Source organism: Doryrhamphus excisus, chromosome 2 (assembly GCF_030265055.1).
Source record: "Doryrhamphus excisus isolate RoL2022-K1 chromosome 2, RoL_Dexc_1.0, whole genome shotgun sequence".
Taxonomy (NCBI): domain Eukaryota; kingdom Metazoa; phylum Chordata; class Actinopteri; order Syngnathiformes; family Syngnathidae; genus Doryrhamphus; species Doryrhamphus excisus.
In genome coordinates, this window is record NC_080467.1 from 5946726 (window position 1) to 5965629 (window position 18904).

Genomic DNA, 18904 nt, shown 5'->3' on the forward strand with positions numbered 1-18904 from the left:
GAGTGTAGAACAAAGGATTCCCACTAGGTGTAGAACAAAGGATTCCCACTGAGTGTAGAACAAAGGATTCACAATAGGTGTAGAAAAAAGGATTCCCACCGAGTGTAGAACAAAGGATTCCCGCTCAGTGTAGAACAAAAGATTCCCACTAGGTGTAGAACTAAGGAATCCCACTGAGTGTAGAACAAAGGATTCCTGCTGAGTGTAGAACAAAGGATTCCCACTGAGTGTAGGACAAAGGATTCCCACTGAGTGTAGAACAAAGGATTCACACTGAGTGTAGAACAAAGGATTCCCGCTAGGTGTAGAACAAAGGATTCCCACTAGGTATAAACAAATGATTCCCACTGAGTGTAGAACAAAGGAGATTGTGTAGCCGTGTGTGTGTGTGTTTCATTAATTTCCCAGCTGTGGTGTGAATCGTGTGATGTGGGTTCAATGCTACCCACCCGCCGGCCCACCCTTGTCAACGTGAGCGGTTTAATGAATTAAAAGAGTGATTTCTAAAGAGCAGTGACGCACAGCCAGGCCCCTTTTAATCCAGATTACGCTGAAACACTAATCCTGTAAAAATACTCTTTCTTCTAGAAAATAATGTCTTTTTTTGTACTCCTTTTCTCTAACATGTAACATGCGTGTTTAGTTGTGGTGAGACATAATTGGGTGAGAAGCAGCTGTTTGGGGTGAACGCTGTCCTGCAGAGGTCAGTTTTATACAAATTTGGATTACGTCATCAGCTTCACATGCACACTCACCCTTCAATCCTCCCGTTTTACCTGCAAAACGCCTCTGGCTTTTCCAATATCCATCCAATTTCTATCCCAGCTGACTTGACCACGGGCGGGGTACACCCTGGACTGGTGGCCAGCCAATCACAGGGCACATATAGACAAACAACCATTCACACCCACATTCATACCTGTGGAAAATAAAGCTAACATGCATGCTAACATGCATGTTTTTTAGATAGATAGTATTGTTGGTACTAAATGCCCTTACAAGGGCTTGTAAGCTACAAATTTAATTTGATAATTTATTAATTACGAGCAGACCTCACAACTCGGAGACCAGGGTTCAATTCCACCCTCGGCCATCTCTGTGTGGAGTTTGCATGTTCTCCCCGTGCATGCGTGGGTTTTCTCTGGGTACTCCGAGTGTGAATGGTTGTTTGTCTATATGTGCCCTGTGATTGGCTGGCCACCAGTCCAGGGTGTACCTCGCCTCTCGCCCAAAGACAGCTGGGATAGGCTCCAGCACCCCCGCGACCCTCGTGAGGAAAAGCGGTAGAAAATGAATGAATTAATGAATTTATTAATTATTGTTTAATTATTTTGCTCCAGCGGGCGGCATGGCGGTTGAGTGGTTAGCGCGTAGACCTCACAGCTAGGAGACCAGGGTTCAATTCCATGTTCTCCCCGTGCATGCGTGGGTTTTCTCCGGGTACTCCGGTTTCCTCCCACATTCCAAAAACATGCTAGGTTAATTGGCCACTCCAAATTGTCCATAGGTATGAATGTGAGTGTGAATGGTTGTTTGTCTATATGTGCCCTGTGATTGGCTGGCGACCAATCCAGGGTGTACCCCGCCTCTCGCCTGAAGACAGCTGTGATAGGCTCCAGCACCCCTTGCGACCCTCGTGAGGAAAAAGCGGTAGAAAATGAATGAATGTTTGACTCTATTGTAATTGCATAGCCGATGTGAAAATGGGAAAGTTGTTGCTGTTTTAAGATGTCAAAAAGAATGATGAAGTGTTGCATAGTAAAAAAGACAAACAGCACTTTAGTAGAATTTACTGCCAAGTGCCTAGAGGGAATAAAGCCAAATCCTTTTTTAGGACCATACTGAATTCCATTTTTTCCCTTTGCTTATTTGCATCATGTTGAATTATAATAATAATAATAATAATACATTTTATTTAAAAGCGCCTTTCAGGACACCCAAGGTCGCTGTACAGAAGATAAGAACATCATATGGCAAGAAATTGCACCATATCATATTAGATTGCATTGATTTGAAGTAAATGATTATCGTATCGTATCGCCAGAAAATTTTTCAAGTTTTTCAAGTTTTCCTTGAAATAGCGATCCAAACAAACCTACTTTGTTTCAGCGTTCCGGAGATATCTGGAGGCATGCGGACATAATCTGGAGCTGCTGACTAATCTCCAACTTGTCACGGGAGCTGCCCATTCAAGTGAATAGTCTTCTTGTTTGCCAGGATTAGTGCACATTCTACACTGGCTATGCCAACACTGATCAATCCTGACCTTTTGGAGCCGCAGCGAACACATCAGCACCGTGTTGCACAATGGGGTCAAAGGGCTCACCGTAACTATCGGTAAACATGGAATATTAGCCAAGACACTGACAAGATAAGGCTGCAAATATTAGAAAGTTGCAATTTTACTCAAAAAAAAGACAATATTACGACCTCTCATTTTGATACGTTGTTGTGTTTTTATTTTTTTACAAATGTACATTTCATGGGAAATAAAAGTCAGCATGAATTCTGATGGAAAGACCAGAGTTTCCTTCATTTTCCGTCATTTTCGGAAGCATTTCCATGGTTTTCAAACTGACCTCGTCCTCATAATTCATTCATTCATTTATTCATTTTCTACCGCTTATCCTCACAGGGGGTGCTGGAGCCTATCCCAGCTGTCTTCAGGCGAGAGGCGGGGTACACCCTGGACTGGTGGCCAGCCAATCACAGGGCACATATAGACAAACAACCATTCACACTCACATTCATACCTATGGACAGTTTGGAGTGGCCAATTAACCTAGCATGTTTTTGGAATGTGGGAGGAAACCGGAGTACCCGGAGAAAACCCACATGGAGAACATGCAAACTCCATACAGAGATGGCCGAGGGTGGAATTGAACCCTGGTCTCCTAGCTGTGAGGTCTAACCACGCTAACCACTCGTCATAATTATTTAAGAAAAAAGTTCAACTACTACAAGGTATCATTTTAATAGGAAAAAATGAAAATGTCATGACAATTTTACACTAATTTTTAGACATCATTGTCATCATTAAATAATAAGTAAATCATAATTTCTACTTTTTAATTTTATAGAAATGATTCGTTAAAATTTTTTTAAACGAAAGTCGTTAAAAAAATATAAATGAGTCAAATATTACAAAAAAAAACAATTTACTGACTGTAACGTTCAAATAGCATGGTAAGATTATTGGATGGAAAAAAATACAAATACATTATTACAGGTAAAAAATATTTCATTATTATTATTATTTTATTATTTATTTTATTTTATTATAATGAGTTGTAATGTTTTAAGGAATGCATTTCTTATAAGATGATATAGTTAGAGCATAGAAAACCAAACTGTTACCATGGTTAAAGCCCTGTAAATATGAAATAACACCCCTATAGTCACTTTTACACTCCTGGTATTCTTTGTTTATACCACAACTTTAAAAATAGCAAAGTATGGAGCTAACTAGTTAGCCTATGTGAGTGAAAAAAACAGAATTTCCTGACCATATTTAAGGTCATACTTTAATGAACATAGCAGTAATGTTAGGAAAAAAATTGTCATTTTATGAAAATAATTGTGTAATATTACAATCATTATTTTCAAAAAGAATAAAGTTGAAATAGCATGAAGATAAAGTTATTAAAATTCAATACAGGTATAAATGTGTGTTTTTTCTCAAATAATTGTTAAGTTATCATATTACGACCAAGAAAATATATTTATTAAGAAATACATTTTCTTACAGGATAATATATTACATATTTAATGGGAATAATGTTGTAATAATATCATCTAATGGTCTGAGATTTTGATATGTATGTTTTTTATATATACCTTTTAATTTAATTTGAATTTAATTTGATGCATATTTTGGATGAATACAAATACATGGGAAATAATTTCTTCTATAATTGATTTTTTTTTACTTCAAGATAACAAAATGAACAGAACAAAAGAATAGAAAAATATCTTTATTTATTTGTTTAACATAAATATTTATATATTTATATATTATTTGTCCACAGCCATCGCTATTCGAGCTGTCAACTATTAGTCTTGTATTTATGACACAATTCAATTCAATTGTACGCAACTTTATTTACCAAGCACGTCTCCACTCAAACAGTGTGGCCATGGTCTTTATGATCATTTGATTGGCATCGCCAGAGATTTTTGAGATTGGCATTTATGGGCATACCTGTGTACCATGTTTTTTATAGAAATAGGCCCATGCTAGTCAGTGCCCGATGGATCAGAGCATCCGTAACTACGACATCATGTTATCGTAATTAGGAATTGTTCGAGCTTTCAGGTTTTCCCCAGGGGACTCCGGACTCGGACTCGACCCCGGGTTTTTCTCCCACATTCCAAAAACATGCTAGGTTAATTGGCCACTCCAAATTGTCCATAGGTATGAATGTGAGTGTGAATGGTTGTTTGTCTATATGTGCCCTGTGATTGGCTGGCCACCAGTCCAGGGTGTACCCCGCCTCTTGCCTGAAGACAGCTGGGATAGGCTCCAGCACCCCCCGCGACCTTTGTGAAGACAAGCTAATGTTTTCTCTTCAATGTGACTCTGATACTCCTTAACACCCGCCGGTGTTTCCATACATTTTTATAGAGAAGTACACTAATACTATTTGGGGGTCAATAATATTTGAGGTAATTCAACGGAGTACACATCACCACACACACACACAAAGAATGTACCTGCTTGAGAAAGTACCACCTGAAGCGTAAAGGATGTGTGACATTACAATGATTAGTTTATTTGGATTTGTTGTCAATTTGAGGCACTTCGATCTTCTCCCCGGTGAGGAACTGCCAGATGCCTCCTCTGTAGTTCTCATTTCCCAAAGCGTACAGGAAAACGTTGAAGGTGGGGGAGGTCTTGGCCAGGATGGGGGCCATCTGCAGGACACGTATGGAGGAAAATTGGATCAGTGTGTATGTGTGTGTATGTGTGTGTGTGTGACCATGCTGGGTGCTCTCACCATCCTGAGCTTGGGTGAGACCAGGTTGGCGTTCTCCACGGCGGCGTAGAAGGCCAGGAGGCCATAGGGACCCCAGCAAAGCAGCATGGTCTTGAGAGGAGTGTTGGGGTTGAACTACGGGGAAGACACAACAGAGGGTTATAAATGTGTTATAAGTCATGAATAGCCAGTGAATGGCCCCATCCTGTGGACGGCAGAGCGAAAGGAAGCCTTGGGAAGTGTGGTAGTACCGCCATCCCTCACTTGTGGTGATGGATTGGATCCAGACCCGACCATGATAAGCGAAGTTCCACAATGCAGGGTTCAATATTAATAAATTGAATATTTTCCAAGTTCAAGCATAGAAAACCTGACTTTGTAAATACAAGTCATACCATTATAAGACACAAGATGTCATGTTTATGTTTATGTTTATGTTTATGTTTATGTTTATGTTTATGTTTATGTTTATGTTTATGTTTATGTTTATGTTTATGTTTATGTTTATGTTTATGTTGAGTTACTGAGGAACTAATGTGGATGTCATGAATAGAGTAGTTACTGTGGAACAATGGCACATACATTTAAAGTAGTTAGTGAGGAACTTATGAAGAACTAATGAGTTGAGTAGTTACTAAGGAAGTAAGGTCCATACAGTTAGAGTAGTTACTGAAAAACTAATGAAGAACTAACAAGGAAGTCATTAATAGAGTAGTTACTGTGGAACACAGGCACATACATTTAGAGTAGTTACTGAGGAACTAACTACTGTCTTGGAATACTGTTATTCAAAGTATTATTATCTTGAAATACTATTATTCACACTACTTTTGTCTTCAAATACCATTATTTGGACTACTACTGTCTTGGAATACTATTATTCACACTACTTTTGTTTTGAAATACCATTATTCGGACTACTATTGTCTTGGAATACTATTATTCACACTACTTTTGTCTTGAAGTACTATTGTTTGGACTACTAATGTCATGGAATACTATTATTCACACAACTTTTGTTTTGAAATACCATTATTTGGACTACTACTGTCTTGGAATACTATTATTCACACAACTTTTGTTTTGAAATACCATTATTCGGACTACTATTGTCTTGGAATACTATTATTCACACTACTTTTGTCTTGAAATACCATTATTTGGACTACAACTGTCTTGGAATACTATTATTCACACTACTTTTGTTTTGAAATACCATTATTCGGACTACTATTGTCGTGGAATACTATTATTCACACTACTTTTGTCTTGAAATACTATTATTTGGACTACTAATGTCATGGAATGCTATTATTCACACTACTTTTGTCTTGAAATACCATTATTCAGACTACTACTGTCTTGGAATACTATTATTCAAAGTATAATTATCTTGAAATACTATTATTCACACTACTTTTGCCTTGAAATATCATTATTTGGACTACAACTGTCTTGGAATACTATTATTCACACAACTTTTGTTTTGAAATACCATTATTCGGACTACTATTGTCTTGGAATACTATTATTCACACTACTTTTGTCTTGAAATACCATTATTTGGACTACTACTGTTTTGGAATACTATTATTCAAAGTACTACTATCTTGAAATACTATTATTCACACTACTTTTGTTTTAAAATACCATTATTTGGACTACAACTGTCTTGGAATACTATTATTCACACAACTTTTGTTTTGAAATACCATTATTCGGACTACTATTGTCTTGGAATACTATTATTCACACTACTTTTGTCTTGAAATACTATTATTTGGACTACTATTGTCTTGGAATACTATCATTCAAAGTATTATTATCTTGAAATACTATTATTCACACTACTTTTGTCTTGAAATACCATTATTTGGACTACAAATGTCTTGGAATACTATCATTCAAAGTATTATTATCTTGAAATACTATTGTCTTGGAATACTATCATTCAAAATATTATTATCTTGAAACACTATTATTCACACTACTTTTGTCTTCAAATACCATTATTTGGACTACTACTGTTTTGGAATACTATTATTCAAAATATTATTATTTTAAAATACTATTATTCACACTACTTTTGTCTTGAAATACCATTATTTGGACTACTACTGTCTTGGAATACTATTATTCACACTACTTTTGTTTTGAAATACCATTATTCGGACTACAAATGTCTTGGAATACTATCATTCAAAGTATTATTATCTTGAAATACTATTATTCACACTACTTTTGCCTTGAAATACCATTATTTGGACTACTTCTGTCTTGGAATACTATTATTCAAAGTATTATTATCTTTAAATACTATTATTCACACTACTTTTGTCTTGAAATGCCATTATTTGGACTATTACTGTCTTTGAATACTATTATTCAAAGTATTATTATCTTTAAATACTATTATTCACAATACTTTTGTTTTGAAATGCCATTATTCCGACTACTATTGTCTTGGAATACTATTATTCACACTACTTTTGTCTTGAAATACTATTATTTGGACTACTAATGTCATGGAATACTATTACTCACACTACTTTTGTCTTGAAATACTATTATTTGGACTACTACTGTCTTGGAATACCATTATTCAAAGTATTATTATCTTAAATAATAATACTATTACTATTAATTTTAAAACTATTAGAAATTCTATTACTCACTGTACTTTTGTCTTGAAATAATATCATTTGTAGTGCTATTTTCTTGAAATACTACTATTTGCAGTACTCTAGTATTATTCAGAGTACTATTATTTTGCAGTAAGGTACTTGTAGTGTGCAGTGTGGACACAAGTAGTGTCCTATCGGAGAGAGATAGCATGACTACGGTGTACAGTATGTACTACAGTAAGACGTCATGGCTGTCATTTTTAGCCATATATTAGGAATATTGTGTTGTAAAAATGTAGCGTATGTCTGGAGGAGGATGAGCTGTCCTCCTGCCTGACAGTAAATAAAAGTCGATTGTGCTGGCGTAACACTGAAAACGACAAAGAAGCACCAGAATAATGGCCGTCCAAAGCTGGTCCAACTACTGAACGGATCTTTTCAAAAAGATCCAGTTTGGTACACAAACAGGCCTTAATTAAGCTTTGTACTCGTTACACAATGGCGATGTTTGTGTTTAGAATGAAAGTGCTCCCGCGACACCACCGGCCACTAACGTGCTTACGCAACCCGACTGAAGCGACCCCCCATCCCCCCTCGTGCACCACATCCCGAGGGGTCTTTTCCACGGACGACCTGCTCCTGTCCGCATTGCAGACCGAAGCACTGGATCGTATGCGAATGACCTACATAGGTCACAGCATCCCACACTCGCGGCCGGAATGAGGGAGAATTCCTGCCATTCTTTCCAACATGCCACATCAAAGCGGGAAAATGACAGCTTACACGTCAATTGGATTTGTGCCTCGGGAATGAAAAGATTGAATTTGAAAACAGCACCACATGCTAGGACCTTACAGACCTGCTGGGACGAAGACTGAGGTTATAAACGCGTTGTAAGTCGGTAATTATTTAGATGATCATAATTCCAGCGCTGCTACTTTTTAGAAAATAGGCGAGTAGTGTAGCCCGATGGGAACGTCACTGTCAGCTGAAACATTAAACATTCCAACTGCACACAGATATGGAACTTTCATAATCCAAGTGAGCGGGAAGATGCTTCTATCCATAACAAACGTCATATGTTGGCTTGCAGACGCTAATTATGTAATAAAATAGTCACTTGTTTGATGGTTGTGCTTCACGTCATGAACTCCACTATAAAAATGGCTGTTTTCTACTTACCTGCCTGTTAAGCTATTATTTGGTGATTTCTTGGAAAAATTTCCCATTGCTGTAACCTTTTGAATATGTTGCCTTGAATTCGGCTGCATTATCTTTTGCATAATTATTTTCATTTTTTGTACACCTGTAATGTTTGATTGAAAAAATGCTAACTGCACATGCACTGTGTAGCTATGTAGCTATTATCTGACATAGCAGCCGTACTCAGCTTATGTATTGAGGAATTGTGTGTAGTTTTTAGATGTTTGTCAAATTTTAATCAAATTAATCATAGTTCACAAATCAATTGACGATGATTAATCACCATTTGCAATTATGTGTGAATGAGCCATTTATAAGGTATTTTCTTCCCAAAAATATAAATGACAGTACACAATTTTATACGTATGAACTATACGAACAGCTCCAAAAGAACTGAAAATCGAAAGGCGACCAATTATGCTCAAATTGGGCGCTTTATATGAAGTTGTAGACTCCTGTAGAGCAGCTACGCACAATAACCCGCACAGGAAGCTTTTGTGAGCTTCCAGATTCTGCACCTCTTTCTGCAGTGTTTCTCCAGGCCTAATTAAGGCCCCGTCCTGCCGCACTGATTCCAGACCAAGTCTTTTGAACTTTTGGATATATATATATTTTAGCTGGTTTCCGTATTGCCAGATCTGGATCATGATTGGTGGTTCTCTTTAACTCATACGTTCCACTGGCGGTTTTTGTTCATTTGTTGTTTTTAACGTTATTCAAATCTTAACGTTTTTTCAGACTTTTATGGTTATCGGGAAGGCGGACAAATTTTTTTAACGTAATTAATTTAATAAATTACTTACTGCCCTATCAATTATCTTTGCCATATTGTGCATTACTACTATTACTACTATTACTACTATTACTAGATGATATCAACTATTTTGATGACCTGCAATCTTTGATACTGTGAATGTGAAACACTAATGGTAATGGTAATGGTAATGGTAATGGTAATGGTAATGGTAATACTAATGGTAATACTAATGGCAATGGTAATGGTAATGGTAATGGTAACGATAACGATAACGATAACGATAACGATAACGATAACGATAACGATAACGATAACGATAACGATAACGATAACGATAACGATAACGATAATGGTAATGTAATGGTAACGGAATCAAACTATGGAATTACCAATTACCATTACCGTTATTTTATTTTTCTGACTTTGAGTGTTATAATTCTAATTCTAATAAGGCAGACTAATAGACTTATACACTTAATAATAGACTTATAAAGGCTTTTTGAACGATGCAAATTCCCATGTTGTGACATGCAACTTATGCTGTTTGGTTTGAACTCACCCTAGGGTTTCCGGTCTTCTTGAACTTCTGTGCGATGGACTGGTAGGAGGACATGACAACAAACACCTGGATGGCCATGTTGAAGACGCTCATGGGGATCAAGTAGGAGACGTAGTTCCTATGTTGACAGAGAAGCAAACTTCAGAATGCCAAGATGAATGCATAATGGTCTTACAAAGGGTCTTATTTAGGAATATCGGCATAAAATGATACATGGGTTGGTATCGGTGTTGGTGAGGAAGTGCTGGACAATATCGGACATCGGTGAGGAAGTATCTTTAGTCTTATTCTGTCATCTTCAGTTCATATGCAATTGCCTCTCGGTAAGGGGCCTCAGGCAAGACCTCGGACACACTGGAGAGACAATGTCATTTAACTGGCCTGGGAACTCCTCGGGATCCCCCTGGAGAAGCTGGACAAAGTAGCTGAGGAGAGGAAAGTCTGCCTACGTCAGATCCGATCTTGCATAATCCTTAGAAGATGAAGGACGAATGGATATTGTAACGGGGTTGCCACTACCCAGGCTCTCCATTCCTGGTTGGGTTCCCCTCAACCTCAACGGGAGAGATGAACGCTCTAAACGGAGTAGTCGAGCGGAAGGTGCACTTGCTTGAATGAGAAGAAAGTTGGTCTAAACTAGGGTTTAGACTGTACCTGTCTCCCTTGCTGTAGTCCAGAGTGCAGCAGGTCCTGAGGGGCTCGTAGTCGTACTCCCCCCAGCCGATGAGAGGCATGGCAGACCAGAAGGCGGTGAAGATCCAGATGAAGATGACCAGGGTGATGGCGCTGCTCCACTGCAGCTTTGTCCCTGAAAATATTTTATGGTCAACACTGATCTAGGACTGAGGGACTATTCCCAGATCTGGACTCACTGGTGCAGTACTGGTGGTATCGGTCCCAAGCAATGGCAGCGATGAAGTGGATGCTGGCGAGAGCCGTCACAAAACCCTGGAAGCCGTGGGTTTGACATCCATCAGAGCCGTAGGGCCAGTATCTGGGATGGGGGACGGGAATGTTTTGGTTTTTGGTTTTTAACAATTCAATCATTGGAAGCGCCAGCAGACCTTTCCTTCGTAATCCGAAATCCTCTGCTTTGTACTTCATGACATGACTGTTATTGGCACCCCCCCCCCCCCCCACACACACACACACTGCGCAGCATTGACTGTTATTGATTGAACGCGCTTCCTCTGGAGGAATAGTCCACAGCACAGCCAAACTTTAGTCCTGTGTAGCAGGTCTGGACTTTGTTCTCTTCAATCAACCACTTTTTCATCCATCAAATGATGTTGTGTTCTTATTTAACATTTCATGTTTTGGAGCTCTATGCATTTGCATTTAATAAAAATAAAAATAAAAATAAAAATAAAAATAAAAATAAAAATAAAAATAAAAATAAAAATAAAAATAAAAATAAAAATAAAAATAAAAATAAAAATAAAAATAAAAATAAAAATGAAAATGAAGATGAAGATGAAGATGAAGATGAAGATGAAGATGAAGATGAAGATGAAGATGAAGATGAAGATGAAGATGAAAATGAAAATGAAAATGAAAATGAAAATAAAAATTTTAAAAAAGCTATGTGCATCACCAATGTTTTCTTTTTGTTTTGGAGCTCAATGCATTTGCATTAAAAAAAATTAAAATTAAAATTAAAATTAAAATTAAAATTAAAATTAAAATTAAAATTAAAATTAAAATTAAAATTAAAATTAAAATTAAAATTAAAATTAAAATTAAAATTAAAATTAAAATTAAAATTAAAATTAAAATTAAAATTAAAATTAAATATTTTTTATTATTATTTTATTATTCCAAATATAACTTTAAAGCTATGTGCATCACCAAATTTTTCTTTTTAGACCAAACCCAAGCCAAAATTACTTTTGTTCTTTTTCCATGATAGGTTGGAAATACATGCCATTGTCAACTTTTTTTATAGTTTTTGATGAAAAGGAAATCTTGGAGAGATGTTCTTCTAACAATTGCAAAACAACATCAAGTGGAATTGTTGGGTCAATTCAAATTGCAGTGTATATTAATGTGTGCAAAAACTAGCCTTTTTCTGCCACTTCCGGGTACTTAACAACTCCGTTGTAAAGTAAAGTTAGCTTTACCGAGCCAAAAAGAAATCCGAGTGAAAAAGGAACAGAAGGTAATTTGCCGGTGCGTTCAATGGTTTGATCCCCCAGATGTGAATAATGAGGTGGCTTCGCCGGGTGGGCGTGGTCAGAGCTGTGCATCACTCACCTGAGGAAGCTGGAGAAAGCGGCCACTGTGGCGTTCATGGAGATGCCCATGTCGGCCATGGCCAAACTGAAGACCAGGAAATTGCTGGGGGTCCTCAGCTCCCTCACTTTGAGGAAAGCCGCGATGGTGACCGCGTTGAGGAAGAAGCCCAGCAGACCTGACAGCAGCCATTGCGCATCAATGCGAAAGAAAAGGGAACGAATGGTGTCAGATTACATCATATATAAGACATATATATATATATACTAGAATTTGTGTAGTGACACAGTGAGAGATGGCGTAGCCTGCGGTGAATTCCACGAGCAAAAACACTCACCCTCGACAAGTAGACACGATCCCAGCGAGAAGACATCAAAGTCGGAGAAGCCCTCCGGTAAAGGGTACGACGAGACCATCCTTGGAGCCGACTGTCACAACACACTACGCGCACTTCTCCCCTCGCAGTCCGCCTGTTTACGATGGTGCCTCGGCGTGATTGGAGGACGCCGGCTTTTTAAAGGGCCATTTCACGTGAAAAGCCTGCACTTTATTATGTAAAGCCAACACCCTCTTCTCTATTCCGTCGCCCCAATCCGTGCAGGAATGTCTTAACACCGCGCAACTCTTAGGCTAAAGCTAGGCTTTGCCCTCCGCCACTGCAAAGCCCTCAATTAGTTACACAACAAGCCTTTTGTGTGTCTGCGTGGCGGTGAGGATGCAGAGGATGCAGAGGAGGAGGAGAAAGAGGAGGAGGAGGAGGATGTCAAATGACCAGCCCACGCAGGGAAACAACAGGTGTCTGTACCAACCACAGCAAAACACGCAACTCCTCCTTTTCCAGTGCAGGACAGATGCATTCCAGGTGAGACCACCGGTGGCTTGGAATAATGGAATAATTGGAATATTCTATACCAGATGTGGGCAAACTACAGCCCGGGGGCCACATTCGGCCCACCAGGTGTTTGTATCCGGCCCGCCAGTTTCCAATTTCCAATCCTTATGTGAGACATTAACAGCTCTTTCTCTTTTCTGCACTTTCTAAAGATATAAAAATAGCTAAAAAGAGGCAGCAAAGAATGCACGTAATGGCTGCACCAATATAGCCTTCTGAAAAAACCTCCATAAAGCATCAACGCCGCCATTTCCATCATATGACCTGAGAACTACATTCCTGGCGTAGTGATACCTCACCACACCACACTGGCTAGCTAGTAGCTGGCTCGCTATGTGCAGGCCTCTAGCCAATGCTGCTGTTTTTGTCTTGGAGTTTGGAAAAGTTAACGCTAGGTGTAGTTTTCCTTAGTATTAAGATAGATAGATAGATAGATAATAATATAATTAATAATAATAATAATAATAATAATAATAATAATAATAATAATAATAATATAATATATAATAATAAATAATAATAATAATAATGTGGAGAATAAATAGATAGAATAGACACCAAATATGAACAACATAATGTAAAGTGCAGCGTGAACAGTAAATTGCCCAAGTAATTTAAATAAATAATAATAATGTGATTAAAGGTAGAGGGGCTTATTTGGCATTCAGCAGTCTGATGGCCAGGGGGAAGTAGCTGTCTCTGAACCTGGTCGTCCTACAGCGGATGCTGCAGAGCCTTCTCCCCGATGCCAGGCGAGAGAACATATAGAAGATATCACAAATTAGAAATGGTTTAACTTCTGTAGGATAATTTAGTCCAGATTTGAGAAGTCTAGGTCTAGGCGAATCGGAATATCATCATCTGATTTTAAATATTAAACAGAAATCCAGCATGTTATTTTTATTTATGTTCATTATCAACATACAAGTACATCGTCAATCCATCAACTGTTGTGGGGGTTAAGGGACTCCCGCAAGGGTCAAAGTAATACAACTCAGTAATAGTAGTTAGGGGTGTCACAAGGTCTCTCGAGATTAAAATGTGAGAACATTTTCAGAAAAACTGGAGAAATACTGTAAATTAATTCATCACACAGTCAATGAAAATCAACTCGGTAATTTTATGGATTTATTTTATGGCTTCTATATATATATATATATCTCAATGCGCATGTGTGTCTGTTTTCCTTCAAACAGGCAGGAAGAGCGTTCACTCAGTGACATTGGTTCAGCAACTTTCCATAGAACAGCGGAGTGAGACCTCCTGTCAGTCATACAGTCCCGTTGTCTCTCTGTGCGTGTGTGTGTGTGTGGGGGGGGGGGGGGGGGGGCTAGGCCGCTAGCATATATGCACATACAATACACAGTACAGAAAGGGGGCTTTGTGAGGAGCAATGTACTATAAATCAGAAGGAAAAAGCTGATTGCAAAGCCAAGTTGCCCCCCCCCCTTCCTCCCTTATGGGAATATTAATAGTGAGCAAAGCAGAGTGACCCCAATTATTAAAATAATCTTCAAATCTCTTCTCGTTCTCATGGACCCCACCTCGTCCCGTCCTGTGAGTTAGGTGTCCGGTGACGCCCCTACGAGCAGTAAATCATAATAATAATAATAATAATAATAATAGTACAGGAAGTGTATTGTACTGTTATTGTTCTTATAATAAGTGGGTCACTAAACACTTAGACAGTCAGGAGAAGTGGTGTTACACATCATTGGTATCTGTTCCGAGCCTTATGCTTATGAATGTTCTGCTGAGAAGATATCTGATGATCCATGTCATTGTTGTGGTCAGACCACTCCTATTTTCTGTCATCGTCCAGCGATGTCTGAACACAGTTATTTCATATTCCTGAAAGATGTTGCACTGATGAACTGGGAATGTCAAACAATCAAGATATTGAAATCGAGTCTGAGGAGGTCCTTCAAAGGGCAAATGCTCTCCAAGTTCAAGTCTCTCTGCCCTCTTGAACTTTAAGACGCTTAAGGAAAGCAAAAAAAAAAAAGTCGTGTCATCATCCCATGTTTCATGTCGCAACAAAAACGTAATCATTTGCAGCTTTTCACGCCTCAAAACAAGCTTGACATTGTTGGGCCGGGGTCCGGATTATCACGGCAGGAATCTTGGGGAATGTGGCATTTATACTAGAGCTGTCAAATGATTACATATATTAATCCAATGGATCACAGTTTGCAAATTAATTTCATAATTAATCACCAATTTGTAAAATATACCCATTTGGGCTGTAGTTCCTCAAGAGCAAGATGAGTGACAGGACGGGATTTTATATATTTGCATTAGGGATGCTCCAATCAGGGGACCAGGGTTCAATTCCACCCTCAGCCATCTCTGTGTGGAGTTTGCATGTTCTCCCCGTGTTTTCTCCGGGTACTCCGGTTTCCTCCCACATTCCAAAAACATGCTAGGTTAATTGGTCACTCCAAATTGTCCATAGGTATGAATGTGAGTGTGAATGGTTGTTTGTCTATATGTGCCCTGTGATTGGCTGGCCACCAGTACAGGGTGTACCCCGCCTCTCGCCCCGAAGACAGCTGTGATAGGCTCCAGCACCCCCCGCGACCCTCGTGAAGCTAAGCGGTAGAAAATGAATGAATAATAATAATAATACTAAATTTGGCTGCACGGTGTTCGAGTGGTTAGCGTGCAGACCTGACAGCTGCCGTATAAAGGGGAAAAAAGTATGCAATTCCAAGGTGCCTTGACTGGCCGGAGACCCATAAAACAGGTACTGTAATTACTACTAAAACTAGAAAAGTACTCAAAAGCCACGTTTACATGAGATTTTCCTCTTTCCGAATGGAATCTTTCTGAATAACGTACCAGAAAAGTGTATACATGGAAAGGAATATTCCAATCTCCTGTCTACATGCACCGCTATAATCAAACAGAATAGTCAATGGGGCATGCGCATAAAACGTAAACAACATCACGTGATTCATCAAAGATGGCGGACGAGAGTGTGATTACCACGGTTGTTGGGACAGTTGCTATGCTTTTTTTTTTAAAGCGGGAACTTGAACGTTCAGTTCTTTTAAAGTTTGTATCAAAAACGAACTTTCCGCTGTAGTCCAGTGATGACTGCTTGCCGCCATTTTCAAAACCTGAGAGACGTCTGCGTGTTACGTCACAGCTGAGCAAGAACGCACCCTGACAACTTTCCGATTGAGCGGGTACAAGATACCTCAATTGGATTGGGGAAACGAATATTCCACCCATGTGAATCCCATTATATATTCATTCGGATGGGCACTTTTCTTTCGGAATGAGGTGTATACAAAGGTTAGATTATTTCCGTTTGAGCAAATAACCCGAATGGAATTGGAATATTTGGGTCCATGTAAACGTGGCTAAAGAGCCCTTCAATCAATCCCTTTTTTTTTGTAATGGTAATGGTAATGGTTTTATTTCATTTGAACATGTATCAGATTACAATTGAATGCATCACATAATCAGTTCACAGTATCACATGTCCAAAAGGAGTAGGAAGAAGCAAAGCTTATTAAATCCTACCCCTCCATCTGGTACTTTTACAATCAGTAACTGTCACATTTGTTCACTTCCTGCTTTCCTAATATAATTTAAGTTTTTTTAAATAATTTAAAAAAATGTAAACTTTATTTTATTAAATTTAAAAATTTAAAAATTTAAAAATTTAAAAATTTAAAAATTTAAAAATTTAAAAATTTAAAATTTTTAAATTTTTAAATTTTTAAATTTTTAAATTTTTAAATTTTTAAATTTTTAAATTTTTAAATTTTTAAATTTTTAAATTTTTTAATTTTTTAATTTTTAAATTTTTAAATTTTTAAATTTTTAAAAGAATAATTGGTAATGGTAATGGTAATGTAATGGCAATGGTAATAGTTTTATTTCATTTGAACATGCATCAGATTACAATTGAATGCATCCCATAATCAGTTCACAGTTCCACATGTCCAAAAGGAGTAGGAAGAAGCAAAGCTTATTAAATCCTACCCCTCCATCTGGTACTTTTACAATCAGTAACTGTTTTTTTGTATATATATTTTTTAATTTAATTTAATTTAATTTTTTAATAGGACATTTCATCTGAATAACGTCATGGTGGGCGGCTTTATTTACATCCAGGAAATGAGATTAAGGATTTGTCCATTATATGGAATGTGTGAGTTCTTGATTGCCCAACAGGTTAAGAACCTCATTCACAGCCGTAAAACCGTGCATACTTTAAGGCTGCTCAGTCACAGGGACTTAGATTCAAAAGGTAGAAAGGTAGGTAGATTATGGGTTTATATGATTCAGCGCTAAAACGAGAGTTTATGTACAAAAACATAGTAAGTCAATTCAAGTCCTATCTGGAGCTAACCTAGTTTAACTTAGCATCTTGCTATCTGACCCTAAGACTATCCTATCCTGGCCTGTCCTGTATCCTATTCCATTCTATTCATAGCCTGTCTTGTCTTGTTGGTAGCCTTTCCCTTCCCTTCCTATCGGCATTCCCACATCCTATCCTATCTGATCAAATCCTTAGTGCCGGTGTTCCACATTGTTACAGACTGTTTGGATAAGAAATGTATGATAAAGATTCTATATTCTATACATTATATGTTCCATAGAACAGGTGGGTGTCAAGAAGTAAAAATACTATATACTTGTGTAAGACTTCAACCATGTCAGTACTTGGACTCTGATTTCAGTCTGTAAGGAGCATTCTATCTATAGCACGTACAAAAAAAAAATCACGATATCACTTAGACTCCGATAATCCTCTTCTAGCAAATCCATAACCAATTCTGTTTTACTGTATCTGTATCCTATTTTTAACTCATACTACCTTATTCTATAAAATATTTAATATATCATAGTAGGGGTGCTCCAATCGATCGCCCACAGGTCGTTATCGGCCGATATCAGTGAAAAAGGGCGGTATCGACATTGGCCAATGCTTGCTTTCAAACGTCGATCCCCTCCACCAATCAATTTAATTATTGTTTTCAATAATTTAATTTAATTTAATTTAATTTAATTTAATTTAATTTAATTTAATTTAATTTAATTTAATTTAATTTAATTTAATTTAATTTAATTTAATTTAATTTAATTTAATTTAATTGTGCTTTTTGTCACATTCCCCCTTCTTGCTTACAATCTAAAATTCTCTACTTAAAACCTCATTAAGATCCAAAGGTGCAAAAGGTCACTGCTCTTAAGATTTTGATCAGGTCTGTAATTACAAAACAATTCAATACGCTACTGTACAATACAGTAGATTATATTACAAAACAATAAAGTAAATTACAGTACAACACAGTTTCTTACAAAACAATACAATAATTAAAATACAGTAGCTACAGTGCCAGAAGTACAATACAAAACGATGTCATGTATGCTTCTTATTGATTATTTTATACTTTATTTATTCATTCATTTTCTACACCCTGGACTGGTGGCCAGCCAATCACAGGGCACATATAGACAAACAACCATTCACACTCACATTCATACCTATGGACAATTTGGAGTCGCCAATTAACCTAGCATATTTTGTTTGGAATGTGGAAACCGGATTACCTGGAGAAAACCCACGCATGCACGGGTAGAACATGCAAAGTCCACACAGAGACGGTCGAGGGTGGGGAAAGACAAAATAAGAAGCCAAAA

The 18904-nt window shown here is 37.6% G+C and overlaps 1 protein-coding gene across 1 annotated transcript; it reads right to left on the reverse strand.

The window, feature by feature from the left end:
- Window positions 1-4747: 4747 nt before the first annotated feature.
- Window positions 4748-13040, reverse strand: rgra (retinal G protein coupled receptor a). Its single transcript, XM_058064915.1, has 7 exons — window positions 12689-13040; window positions 12373-12529; window positions 10992-11113; window positions 10774-10927; window positions 10120-10237; window positions 4998-5111; window positions 4748-4914 (listed from the first exon to the last, which is right to left on the reverse strand). Exons 1-7 carry the CDS (start codon window positions 12765-12767, stop codon window positions 4771-4773), a joined length of 888 nt encoding a protein of 295 aa, XP_057920898.1. The 5' UTR covers window positions 12768-13040; the 3' UTR covers window positions 4748-4770.
- Between the last annotated feature and the right edge of the window lie 5864 nt (window positions 13041-18904).

Bases quoted from the DNA above. Each gene is read 5' to 3' on its own strand.
- rgra (XM_058064915.1), bottom strand. From the start codon at position 12,767: ATGGTCTCGTCGTACCCTTTACCGGAGGGCTTCTCCGACTTTGATGTC. The intron at 12,530-12,688 runs GTGAGTGTTTTT...GGCTGCTGTCAG, and splicing joins ATCGTGTCTACTTGTCGAGG to GTCTGCTGGGCTTCTTCCTC. The intron at 4,915-4,997 runs GTGAGAGCACCC...CGTGTCCTGCAG, and splicing joins TCTCACCCAAGCTCAGGATG to ATGGCCCCCATCCTGGCCAA.